At 44.5% G+C, this 14,143-nt stretch overlaps 1 protein-coding gene across 3 annotated transcripts; it reads right to left on the reverse strand.

Annotated features, from left to right (window-relative positions):
* Positions 1–542: 542 nt before the first annotated feature.
* ccdc112 (coiled-coil domain containing 112) lies at positions 543–9,719 on the reverse strand. Of its 3 annotated transcripts, XM_080004110.1 has the most exons (14): positions 9,579–9,719; positions 9,317–9,438; positions 9,032–9,153; positions 8,337–8,426; positions 7,966–8,041; positions 7,713–7,839; positions 7,391–7,510; positions 7,121–7,258; positions 6,642–6,757; positions 6,406–6,532; positions 4,821–4,988; positions 4,614–4,712; positions 4,129–4,247; positions 543–595 (listed from the first exon to the last, which is right to left on the reverse strand). In XM_080004110.1, exons 1-14 carry the CDS (start codon positions 9,645–9,647, stop codon positions 565–567), a joined length of 1,524 nt encoding a protein of 507 aa, XP_079860236.1. In that variant the 5' UTR covers positions 9,648–9,719; the 3' UTR covers positions 543–564. The 3 variants fall into 3 exon arrangements, with proteins under 3 accessions (XP_079860236.1, XP_079860235.1, XP_079860237.1); XM_080004109.1 differs by lacking the exon at positions 543–595 and having other exon boundaries at positions 3,955–4,247; XM_080004111.1 differs by lacking the exon at positions 543–595 and having other exon boundaries at positions 4,078–4,269.
* Positions 9,720–14,143: the final 4,424 nt, after the last annotated feature.

The raw sequence follows: 14,143 nt of genomic DNA on the forward strand, positions 1-14,143 counted from the left end.
GAGGCAAATATAAGTATATATAAGAGGTAATACAACATACCATAATATAAAACATAATCATCTGAAATGTAGAGATGCAGCGGGTTTAGCAGATTCACATTGTCTGCAAACATGGGAAACGGAAAAGATCGTGGAGGTGAAGTTCTAAGAGGAATAGTCACCCCTCCGGACACTCAGCGTGGGCCAGAATTCGGGCGCCTTGACGTTTCTCTGCAGCAGCCAATCAGAGCAGCAACAGATACGTCACCAGGAAGCAGAGACACACCCCCTCCATTGGACGCCACTATAGCGCACTGCAAATGCGCCCAGCACAGGAAACACGATTTTTAAAAATGATGTGAAATTATGAATTATATATATGACAACTTCTCCCTCTGACAGATTGGGGAACCAGCCGCCAATAAAGCACAGTGTTGTCATTAGTGTACATCATTTAGCCACCGTCTACTACGCTGCAACAAAGCTGAATTTCCTTGAATTTTAACATGTTGTTACGTTTGAAATGAATCTTAAGTATAATGGAAGAAAACTTGCATATATTCCGTGGATTTCCATTGGTAATATTCACAGGGCTTGTCTCCAACTGGGAACAGCTCTGAAACAAAATAAAATAAATACTTTGAAGCATTTTTTCCCCCAGCAATGAATACAATTGAGATATCTTTTTGATAAAGAAAGTTATTTAGTAAATATAAAAATGGAATAGGACACCCTAATTAAGATTTGTGTAGGTAAGTTAATAAACCAAAATGAACTGCAAAAACATCTTGAGCAAGAAAAAAAAAAAAAATAAATAGAAATAATGCATGAAAAATGGGTGGTAAGTCAAATGTGGAAAAAGCTGTTTTGTCACAATCCTACAAGTACAATACAGTAAAACGGTTAAAGGGCAACTCCATACGCTGTGCAAAACAAAGTAGGAAGTAAAAATAATAACTCATATCAGTAAAACCAATATATATCCACATAAAGCAAAAATATACAGTATGTGCTGTCTGGATATGATTATGTGTGTGTGTAAGTTCCACAGCATCTTTCTCGCATCTTTCACCGTTCTCCTTACAAGATTCTTCAATGTTTTATTTTATTAAACAATATCACAAAAAAAAAATATTTTCAAGGACATGCTGTTGAAAATTAGATATTAACCGTCAGCCATCGGTAAAAAGTTTGACATTTCTCAAAGTATCTATCACTCCATTTTTTAGCGACTGAAGCTTCATCACGGAGCTCCTCAACTGACTTTGAGAGCACCTCCATTGAATCCATGGGACCAGTGCACATCAGTTGTGTCTGAGGCATTACACCCTGTACACAATCCTTCAGTCAAATGTTGCATGGATTTCAAATATGAAATAGAATATACTTAAGCAAATGCTGCTACCTATTTTTGAAACGTTAATATTCATAGTTTGAATTGTGTTTTCTTCAAGTATGTTTTCCTTGCACTGCATTTCTTGTAGTGGTTATTCGTAGCTTAAAAAAAAATTAAGGAGAACATTTCCCTTGGACTTGTTCTGCAACGCCTCAGGCCCCTGGTGAGTGACATCCTTGGACCCACTGCAGTTTGCGTACCGGGTCTGTATCGGCATGGAGGATGCCATTGTCTACCTGCACCAAGTGTACTCCACCAGGAGAGGCAAGGTGAGAGTCACTTTTTTTTTTTACTTCTTTCGGGCTTTCCACACCATCCAGCCCCTCCTGCCTGGATGATCCTGCCTGGATCACCGACGACCTCACCGGCGGGCCACGGTACATCTGCCTGCATCGGGAACCATACGGAGGACGAAGGAGCTAATGGTGGACTTCCGACGGTCCACGACATAACAGCAGATCTGTTACCATTCAGGGGGAGGAGGCAGAGATGGTGGCTTCCTACAGGTTCCTGGGCGTGCAGATCAACAATAAACTGGACTGGACTGAAAACACTTGAGGCCCCTCTAACAGGAAAGGACAGAGCAGGCTGTTCCTTCTGAGGCTCTTCTTCACCGTCGGGTGGAGGGGAGGTGGCATCGAGCCTGGGGACGCCAACAGACTCAGCAGGCTGGTGAGGAAGGCCAGCTCTGTTGTAGGGCTTGAACTCGACAGTGTGCAGGTCGTGGCAGAGAGGAGAATGAGGATGATCAACGCCATGCTGGCAAACCCCTCTCACCCTCTGTAGGATGAGCGGAGTTCTGATGAGGAGCACCTTCGGCTAAAGGCTCATCCCTCCACGGTGGACAACGGCCCGTTTCAGGCGTTCTTTGTGCCGGCAGCCATCAGGCTCTTCAAGACCTCCTCAGCACGTCAGCTGTGACATATACTTTACACATTTATAATACCACCTTGGATTATAAATTTGGATTATACTTTTCACATCGACATTTTTAATACCATTTTGGATCAAAAAAATCTCGATTATACTCTCACATGCTCATGGACGTGGGACAAATGCACATCTGCTTTCATAAAAAAGGAGGAGTAAGTGGGTCGGGAAGTGAAACGGCTCGTCCAGTCTGGCAATCTATGGCCACTCCAGGAAAATAATTGCTCCATTCCTTCACTCCCCTCCTCTTCAGAACCTTGAACATTCTGTTTTGACCCCGTCTCCAGTTATTCTTTTCTTTGTTGTTATAGTTATACATTATTAGTGGTACTACTATTATTACAACTAGTATCATCAGCACTGCTGTTATTACTGTAATGCCACATTTTTCTGTAATACTGTAAAACTAGTGTAATATCAGTCTCACTAGTTAGCATAGTGCTACTTCCTGTTACATTTTGTTGTGGTATGTGCACTGGAGTGTGGGGGTGGTGTGGTTTGACCAGCCACACTGGTCTTCGGTTAAGGTAGTTGGGCCCAGAACCGGTGTGGCTGTACGTCTGTTGCTCATTAGTAATCAACGAGCAACAGGTAAAACCCCCATCCTCACACACACACACACACTCACACACAGGAGTGGAGCCCTTGTCATGACACGCTGTCTGTCTGCTCCAGGGCTCGTTCCCTCCAGCCTCACTCACTGCAATAAACTTGTGTCTTCCACCCCGTCATCTATGTCTCTGTGCCGGAGGGCCCTGAAAACGCCTCGGGTGGTGTGTGGCAGGCGAAACTGCACATGCACATACCTGTTAGGAGTTTTTGTCTCACTTTATGTCTCATCGCATTCTCGACTTGCACTGTTTTTACTGCTGTACCAGTCAACAGATTTCTTGCCAGTGACTTGTTGTAAATTGTGACCTACCTCTTATCTTAAGAAACAACATCACTAATAGTCTTGAGTTATATTTAAATATACTTTTTAAAATGAGCTTCTGATTGTCCATTGTCAACACAAAGTGTGATGTTTTTCAGTATCCGCCACACCAGCGTCAACTGATGTTCTGTCCACCAGGGAGCGTTCACTTGTCAGTTCCGTATAACTTATCAATGAGTAAGATGCCGCTTTGCAATCATCCATGTTCCTAGAAACAAGCCCTGCGTTGTAGTCAGCGGTGTGCCCGTTAACCGATCGATATATCGGCCCAGAGTTTATGGCTAAGACCCGACACTTACTCTGGGGACAATATCGTCCACCAACTCCAAACACCAAACTCGCCGACCTCACTGGAGCGGGCGTGGAACACGTCGCTTTGGCGTTGCCCAACCTCTCTGGTCGCCAGAGCTTCCCGTACCAGCCTTTCTTTATGTTGCGGTATGAGGAAGATGGCCGCTAGGTCTGACTTCCCAAATGGTGGAAGAGAGGGAGCTTTGCAGCCCTCTTTGAACTGCGTGGAGCAGGGGTCCAGTGTCCTTTTAACCTCTGGTTGGGCGTGAAAAAATAAAACACCACCCACCGTCGAATGCCAGTAGGGGCAGGAAATCCAATCTTTTTAAATCACAGCCATGAGACGCAATTGAAAGACGAGAGTGGCGGAGCGGCGCCCGGGTGCAGAGCCATTCTCAAAATAATTAAAAATAATAATTTCCAAAAATGAAGAAAGACAGAAATAGAAAATTGAAAATAATAATAATAATAAAAAAAAAGTGTGATTGTGAAGGAAAATAATTAAAAAGCCTTTATTTAGTTTTGGCTTATATGCCTTCATCCGTTTTTTCTTTTCGGGTTATCGAAAGGGTTTGGGAAACCAGGATAAGGCGGTGACCTGTGAAACATCTGAAGTACAGGCTCTCCACCCGATGGTCCGATGTGCTTCGTTCGCTCCTCCCATCCCTTGGTGGCTCGGATCAGTCTAGAGGGGTCACGGCTGACGTGGCCCTCCGCCTGTACGGGCGGCAAGCAACTGCTGTGATGCCCGATGAGAGTAATTCATTTTAGCGTCAGAAAACATCACAAGTATGAAAACAAGGATAAACGCACCAGTCTAAAAACGTAAAAAATAAATAAATAAAACATTTTTTTTTTTTTTTTTTTTTTTAAGGGCTAATATTTTAATTTCTATGTTGACTATGTTGACTTCAAGATTTTTTATTTGTCACATACATATACATACTTCCATACATATATGCAGTGAAATGTAATGTGAAATGACTTGAATGGAAACATGAATATTAAAGGAGTTTTCAAACGTTATGGTTGATATTTTACTAATCCTTCGCAGTCAAATTAAACAGCCATTCCCTCACTCACCTTCTCCTTGGTCTTGGCGACAATTCTCTTCTGTCTGTCTGCCTCCTGCTGCTCCCTCAGCTGTCTCTCCCGCAGCCTTGCCTCCACCTTCTGGAAATCCTGCAGAGGGGTCCAAGCGCTTGAGGTGAAGACAGGCTCTACGTTGTCCCCTACTGCGACTTTAGCCTCTGACCTCGCCTCCGCCCGTCCTCCCACACCGCTCCTTACCCGTTCCTGGGAGCGTTTGATGCCCACTGCCGCCTCCGACCTCCTCTCCTCCACCTCCCTCTGTTGGTCTTCTCTCCTCTTCATCTCCTGCTCCTCCTCCTCCTCGCGCCTGAGTCGGAGCAGCTCCTCGAGGGTGAGCTTCACGTCCAGCTGCTTGCGACGCTCCTCCTGGTGGATGATCATTTTACTTGCAGAATATTATGCCGTGCGGTCTATGTAGAAAAATTCTCCCGATTCTCAAGATTCAAGGAGATTCGAGAGCTTTATTGGCCATGACGTGCTGGCATACAAGTCAGCTGAAATGATAATTTCTCAAACCCTTCATCTGACAGTTCTTTACTTTTAAAGCAGCACTAAGTAACTTTTGGTATTTGGGATTTGCCACCCCTACAGTTTCTGAGTGCAATTCGACTTTTGCACCACTGTCATAAAACTCGCTCCGCTGTCCAAAAATAGTTTGTTTAACCGGCCAAATTTGAACCTTATCGGTCACGTTTCAATAACAGTCTATGTTACAAATACAAGTATAATGTACACCTAGGATACAGCGCCCCTTGCACTGACCTCGCCGCTTCCCGAGCCGTGGGCTGAGAGGGCGTGGGGAGGGACAGGGCCCCCTGCTAAAGGTGCAGGTACCAGATGTGCTCGGCCTGCCAGGTCGGCTCGCACGCACGAGTCAGAGGGTGAAACAAACTCCGTGGCACAATGAAAGTGAGGCTGACGTGTGGGTGCCGGGCGCACCACTGGCCCGTCTCATCCGCCCCGCGGGAGGTGGAGAGGCCACGTTTTGTATGAGCATTATAACCAGACATTTTGACCGGCAATTTTATAATTCATCTTTTTTTTTTCTCATTTTTACCAGGCAAAAGAACAGTAATTACTGGAGCCAAACATCAAGGAAGACGTAGTGCCATAAAGCATGGCGCATTTTCCTGCGTTACAAAGTTACAAAGTGCAACAACAGGCGTTCGGGTGGGAATGAAAGAGGTAACATTCTCCATATTACAAGTCAGTGGACCATCAAAATGATTTGGAAGCTGTTATTTTAAGGTAAAAAAAAGTGACATAGCGTTGCTTTAATATTTCATGTGTTGTTTCTGTTACCTTTCCTTTTTTCTACATGATTGTAAATGCAGGATTATTGAAAAATGTGTTTTACAGTATTACAGAAAAATGTGATTAGGCAATTTCATATCATATTATATTCTCCCACCAAGTGAAATACCCCTTTTGTTATGGCTGCCACAATGTTCCAATTCCGTTTAGTGCTCAAAGTTAAATGCTTTGAAATGTTTGAAAAAGAAAAGAAAGAATGAGAGAAAATATAGGTTTATGTTGATTTCAGAGCAGCAAACAAACTAAACAGAACCCCTATAGTAATGTGTCCCACTTGATGTGCACACGTTGCCCAATGCTCCTCTCTGCCATCTGCAGACGACTCTTCTCTCTCATCTTGAGGTTCCTCAAAATGTAAGCATTGGACAAGCTTGATATAAACTATTGAGCTCATTTTATTTGGACAAACAGACACACACGCACACACATACGCATACGCGCACACACACACACACACACACACACACACCTTTGCTCGTCTTTTCTCTGTAACCTCCTCTGCGCGTCTCTGCTCCTCCCCCTGCTCCTCTTGCCTTTTCTTCTTCTCCTTCCATTCCTCCAGTTGCAGCGCAGCCTCCTTCCTCCCCTCCTCACTCCTAGAACGGATCAGTGAACGACAGAGCACAGGTTAAGGTGCAGTGGGTCGGATCAACTACTAATGCCGTGAAGTGGTTCTTTTTAACCGTCCGGCCCGGACAGCCTGACCTGTGTTGCGGCGCCTGGACCTTGGTCTTCTCCTCCTTTCTTTCTTTCTCTTCCTCTCGGCCCTCGAGTCTCCCTCGCCGCTCTCGCTGTCTGGCATTCTTCCAGCGCTGGATGGCCTGGCGATGGGAGGAGGTGGGAGGTTAACAGGTGGAAATCCTCCACTTACGGATCAACATTACTGCACGCTATCCATTCCACGTCCAGTGCGATGGCAAAGAGAAAAAAAATTCTGTTCTCTAGATTTTCTTGTTCCACATGATGCATACAGGATTTGTTTGCCATATACATATATATTATATTTTATATGTGATATATAATTATTATATATTATTATATATATAATAATTATACATTATATTTTATATTTAATATATAATTATTATATATTATTATATATATAATTATTATATTTTATATATAATATAGAATTATTATATATTATTTATATTATTTTATATACAGTAACTATATCTCTCTACCTCTCTCTTCTTGTCTTGGAGGCCGACCAGTTCCAGATACCAGCCCTCGTGTTGCTCGACGTCCTCCACGCTTTTACCGGGCAAATAAAGTTTGGCTTCTCTCTTGAAGGCGGGTCGCGCGCTGTGCTTGGTCCGTACCTTGGGATCACGTTAGGTTCAGAGGAGTTATGAGAATCACCCCAGAGAAGACGTGTATACGTTTTATTACATTATCCTACATTGCATGATACATATTTTAGGAGTATATCACACTATGTGGTGCTGTATTACCCTGAGAAATATCTGGTGGTCGTCCTGGTCCCAGCCCCCGTGGCAACCTCCTGTCTGGAGCAGGAACGACTCCAAGGCTTTGACTTCTGGGGGGTGGTCCGCATTCGAAGGTCTGCTCCCCTAGCAGAGGAACATTACAACCTGTTCAGGGTACCATCACTTTCCTGGTGATATGATCTGGTTGATGTTTTTTGTGTCGCGTTTTTCCAAAAAAGTTATTTTATGACCAAGTACCAACAATATATTAATACTAATACTAAAAACGAATAACAAGACGATGATGGCGCACTTTCTCCGGGGAGGAGGGTTAGGGGAGACGCACCTTGAACGCAGCAGCCGAGGTCGGTTTGGCGTCCGAGTTCACGCCCAGGCTCCAATTTTCAATCTTTTTCTCGCAGGCAGCGATCTCCTGGAAGAAAATCTTCTCGTCCTTGATGAGCTGCTCGAAGCTGGACAGAGCGGGGAGAGAGGGGGAGAGCACCGCTTCAATCGTGTGCATGCCACCAACAGCATCCAAACTTCAAATCGGGACGGGCTGGAAAATCAACTTGTATTCGTCGATTGTCCTCTTTTACCACGAGCGCTGGTCCATTTTGAATGAGACGATTGAGATTTCCACCTCTGTCATTATTTCCTTAAGCTTCTGAATTACTGAGAAAAACAAACAAACAAATAAACAAGGTGGACACATTAAAAAAAAAACATGAGCAACTCAAGCTTTATCCTGGAATTATCTTGAAACTGAAATAACTGCTATTTTTAGCATGTGCTACATATCAAGTACTACTGATGAATTGAATGACGAATTAGTGTTTCCCACCACTGGTGATGTTTCCCATCAATGGTGATGTAATGGAATACTATGGACTCTAATGCACTTCATAGATGCTACAGCGGTCATTGGACTTCATGTGGATGCTTGGATCTATTCTCTGGTTTCACTTACACCGTGGGGTGGGCTTCACATCAATTAGCTGTGTCTGGAACTTCTGTACAACATTCTGGATCTTCGTCAGCTCTTTCTGAAGACGAATCTCTGTGAAAAAAAGCAAAGGATAAATATACTGTATATACTAGATACTATAAAGGGGGAGATATGGGGAATGGTGGTGGATGGGGTTTGTAATGCAATAATAATCATAATAATCATAATAACAATAATAATAATAATAATAATAATAATAATAATAACAATAATAATAATAATAATAACTTTAATATTAACTTTAATAATATATAATAATAACAAAAAATATATAATAATAATTTATAAGCACATTTCAAGAAACCAAAAAGTTAGGAAGTGAGGTTAAACAGACTAATTAAGTCACATGAAAGCAGTCAAATGTTTCTGCTCCACATGGAATTTCAACGGTCAATGATTGTTAATGTTTGGGATTAATTAACTACTTTTATGTACTTTCATATAGGATAATGTACACAATATATCAACCAATCACTCTGAATGAGCACACGGCAAAATGGTGTTTACCATCAAATATGGCTAAACAAGACAAAAGTGCCAAAATCAGACGCTTACCCTATCGAAAGGCTTCCCATTATCTGGTCGGAATATAATCTCCAATAATTTTCACCTCGCAAAGTGAAACACACTTGAATGAAACGTCGGACACGACCTACTCTCGGCATCTCGCTCGTAACGCCTCGTCTTCTCATGATCCTCCAGCTCCACGAACCCCTCCGTCCAGCCGTTCCTCTTACACTGGGCGCCAAGACTCCTCTCCTTCTCCACCTTCTCCACCCTGTGACCCGAAACGGATAACGTCACCAAGAGCGAGTGCACGGGCATCGCGGGACGTTGAACGACGGCTGCGTCCGATTTGGACAGCTCACTACGTGTTCGGGCGTGGCAACCAGGGTTTCCAACCGCCACCCCTAATAACCACCCAGGTGGTGTGCACCTACTGTCTCTGGATCTTGACAGCCTCCTTGAGGAACGCGGTGGCTTCCTTGCGGTCGGTCATCCTCTCCGCGCCTCGGCGCCTGACGGGGTCGCTGCCGCCGGCGTCTTTTTCGTCCTGAGAGAACTAAAAACACAAAGAAATATCTCAAGGGTCCGTGTTTTATAACGTTCACCGGCTAAACATGGGGCGCAGGTCAACGCGCCCAGCGCGTCGGGCTGATAAAACTTGGCGCTATTGCTTTGGCTTTTTCGTAAAGGTCTCACTGTGTGAGGCTGGAGCGAAGGAGCCCTGACGCCGGACGCTGCCGACGTCATCATGTTGTCAGGTGACATCACAGGGTTCCGTTTCAGGGCTAATCTCTCTATCTAATCAATAAATACTATAAATCTATGAATTCCTCTTCGAAATAGCCTCCGAATATAAATGTTTTTTTTTTGCTTTACTCTGATGTATCTATGTATTTTATACAGTTGTGTATTTTATCTTGCATGAAGTCACTATCGTAATATCAGCATGCCTTTCGCAATACAATATTTCTATTGACTTCTATCAATAGAAATACATATAAAATAAACGATGACGTTTCTATTCGCTTCGGAATGTCTCTTATATCGTTCGTATAATTTGTCCAAAACAACGAGGAAGAGCTGAAAAGGTTGTTGCTATAGCAACGCGGAGCCACACCGACCGCAGGTAAGACTAGTTCAACGTTGTTCAACAGAACCGTAACCACTGGCTCCGCCGGCAAAGGGGTCAACATCCAGCAGCAGTGACATATTTGACGCTAAACATCTGCGGCTGCTGCTGGTGTTTCGTGTCCGAAACGCGCGTTTACCGGGCGCCGCTCGCCGCGCCACCGCGCGGTCGTCGGGGCGGCCATGTTTAACGATGACCACGTGACCGCGACGTCGGACGCGTCGCACGTCGCCTGGACACCGCAGAGGGACAGACGGACACGGTCTGTTCGTGTCTCTCTCTCCGCCCCCCCCCCCCTCTCCGAACGCCTTTTTTTTTTTTATAAACAACGCCCCGTAAATAAATAGGACACTGATGAGGAAATGATTTATTCTCTTCACTTACTTTAACTTTCCGTGTCGACACAGATTTTACCACACGCGGCTTGTTGCAAGTTAATAATTGAACAGGATTTTTTTTTCAAGATCGCAATAAAAGCGCCAAGGCTTCTTTCGTTTCATCTGTGTCTTCGTGCTTCTATCGTCGTTATTGTGCACATACGATTATTATTTGATAGACGCGCGGTTGCGCCGCAGCTCCGGTCCGCGGTCTCAGTCGCTGCAGTGACGCCTGCGCACCACCGGGTGGCGCTGCGCTCGCTCGTCCGCCCACCGCTGCTCACCACTGCCCCCTGCTGTTTGGAGCCGAGCGCTGCTCTGGAGCCTTGGTAAATTAAAAGGAAGGACCCTCCTGAGAAATGGACTTAAGGGTCTTATCTGAAAGTTTATTTAGTGTCATTTTACGTATTCACAATTAATGGACAAAAATGTGTTGAACCGAAACCAAATAATACTTGGAAGTTGTTCTTAGGATGTGCTTAAATATATCAATTATTATTAAAAATGTTATTTTCATGTATTTTCGATTGATTTTGCCTACCTAACCTACATCATTTACGATGAATACATTTTAAATAGTGTATTGACTGTGCCTGAAGGATATTTTAGAATACATTTATGCATGCAGAAGAAAGCCGGTGCAAATGTAATATTGTTGTCCACAATAACAATTGCTTGATCTGAACATTGCCTAAAACTGCGAGGAATGAAATCTGTACTTCTTTGGAGCTGTGTACTGCCAATGCCATGCGGTGCAAATCAGTTCAGATTGGATCATGTGCTGAACATTTACAATTTAAATTAGATTTCACTGATTAATTCTATATTACACAATAATGATTCAATCCAGAATGTCTGATTGTTTGCACTGAACTTTCCTTGAAGCAGCAATGTGAGCCCCGCCTCCTGTTTCTGGGTAAGGTTGTTGTGTAATTGATACGGTGGGCAGACTTTTTATAGTGTCACCGGTAATCAAATTTAACGGGGGTCAGTGGGGGCCCCCGAGTACACACATGAGAGGGGGAAAACACACGTTTTGTTTCTGATTCTGAGGATTCAAAATCGTCAAAGAAGGCAGGTTTTGGTTGGCGCACTCGGTTTCCATGAATGCAACTAGGTAAGGGTTTAGCGCTTCGTACCTATCCTGTAACATCGTGATTTTAATAGTGAGCGCGGAGGTTTAAATCAATTAAACTTGTATATTCAATTACACTGAACCTTTTCCTTCCAAACAAATTGGGGCAAACGTAATTTATTATGGGGGAAAAATTGTCTTTGTCTGGAATCTTTGCACTTTAACTGTGTTAAAGGGTTTCAAAAATACTGAAGTTACCACTATACACTGGAGATAGAGAGATGGATTTAACAAGGTCCAGGAGGCAATTTGTGTTGAATGTTCTCCTGAAAAGAACGTGTTCTGTAGATAATCAACTACTGATAAATTACTTTATGCACCACTTTACTTTGGTTCAAAACCAGTGATCGGATGGACCCGAGCTGGTGGAGGAAGCCGCTGAGCAGGAGGGGGAGGAGAACCGTCCGTTCAAGAAAAATCTGCAGCGGGAAGATAAAAAGAAAAGGAGAAAGTGGACAGAAAGTGAGACGTGCATCACGTGGGGGTGGGGGGGGGAGAGGCCGAGGGGGAGGGCGGCTGACGGGGCCCAATGCGGAAACGGTGATAAGTGTGAAGATTGCCTCCAATTCCAGCTTCAAATGCTTCGTTAACGTCGCATGCACAAAGACAAGCACGCACACACGCACCGACACCCACACACACACACACACACATATATACATGGGCAAAATAACTCAGGTGGTGCACACACGCACACGGCGGGTTGTCTGGTCTTGTTCTTGATGGCAAAACTGTAAAGGATCCGACCAGAACAGATCATATTGCAATTTTAGCAGCATATACAATTACAGCTCTGGTCAGACGTCAGAAACCCCTAGTGTGTGTGGGTGTGTGTGTGTGTGTGTGTGTGTGTGTGTGTGTGTGTGTGCGCGCGCGCGCGCGCGTGTGTGTGCGTGTGTTTTTGTTGGTCAACATCGTTAACCCTTGAGAAATCAAACGGGACCCTAAATATGAAGAACGGAGCAACCGGGAGGGTAGAGTAACACACATAAACACACTCTCACATGTCTCTCAAAGTGTGTGTTTACGTGGCCTTGTAAATACAACAGCCCAGGAAAAAAACCAAAAAACTCATGACATGAATCTCATTTGAAATAATGAACACCCTTTTATACCCAAAATGATGTTATAACACAACTTTGTCTGGTTGCTTGGTTGCAACTACAACGTCAAACCCGCGATGCCATGGGGTCCATCGTTACAGTAATACATCAAGTGAGTTCCCAGGCTGCCTGTGGAGATACTATATGAGGACATTATAACACTTTTCATTTAGGGAGCGCTTGCTATTCGTGTGAGGACGACAACTTTGGCTCTCCCCCCACGGGAGACACCACCATACCAATATCCAAGCTCCATAATGAATTTACAACGCTATTTAGGCTCGCTCTCTCTCTCTCTCTCTCTCTCCCTCTCTCTCCCTCCCTCAGTTTCCCTCTCACTAGGGTAGTGCTCGCAGTAATTATAGCTGCCGGCCATTATAAAAAGGCTGCTACGGAAATAACCCAGGTCTCTGTAGGAAACAGGGCAGGGTGGAGACGTCGAGGTCCAGGCGTCTCGCGAGGACGTTCATATCCGACACACGTGTTTGATCGTGTTCTGTCCCTTCTGGCACAAAGGACGAAACACTTTGATGCATCTATTGCACCGGGGATTACAAGTAAAAGCAGACATTTCAGTACCTGGATAGATAGGTAGACAGACAGACAGACAGACAGACAGACAGATAAATAGATAGATAGATAGATAGATAGATAGATAGATAGATATATCCTTCACAGGTGATAACGAATGGTTTACTCGCAGAACAATCTTTACTAAGAAAGAAACTACAAAGAAACACGGATGTTTCCTGGTTCCTGGTTCCTGGTTCCTGGTTCCTGGTTCCTGGCTTTGAGGAAGGTCCAGATCGTTACTGTGCCAGAACCTCAACCTGTGGCTTTGCATCATGGCTCTAAGAACTGCTGCTCTTTGGTTCAATTACCTTGAATCAGCATTTCCAATCATAGGAAGCGCACGAGTCCACGAGGGCGCCGCCTGTGCGTGTGGGCCAGAGGGTCTTTCATTTCATTTCATTACCCTCCTTTCATTCATATTGTGGGTGCTGTAAAGCCCCCGGGTATGAAAGTACAACATCCACATTCAGCTCCCTTTCAAAGTTGACGTCGTCACCGCGTGCTTGGTCGTCCTCATGATCCCGTTGAATGGATAATGCCTTTAAATAGACCTCGGAATTCGGTCACCTTTCCGGCCGATTTTTGGCCGACTTTCCACCGGGCTCATCCCTCTCGCTTCTTTCTTATTTGGGCTTTGCAGGGTTAAGCTGCTGCCCTTATCCAAAATATCCCCCCCCGCTCCACCATCCATGTAACCCAAGTCCTCGGCCGACCCCGAGCTCTTCAGGTTCGTGCTGGGGTATTTACTACGACTCCCTCGCATTTAGGGAACTCTCCGCTGGGGGCAAATTCAACCATATCATTTTTTACCAGAATTCGAGGGAGACGGAACACGCATGAAAACTGCACGTTTTACACAGGAGAACATTCGCTGTTTCAGGGATAAAATATGCACAAGCTGCGGATTCAACCTCGCGGTGTGATCGCTGCCGATGGTTTGTTCC

The sequence above is a fragment of the Zeus faber genome (genome assembly GCF_960531495.2).
Source record: "Zeus faber genome assembly, chromosome: 7".
NCBI classification, from domain to species: Eukaryota; Metazoa; Chordata; class Actinopteri; order Zeiformes; family Zeidae; genus Zeus; species Zeus faber.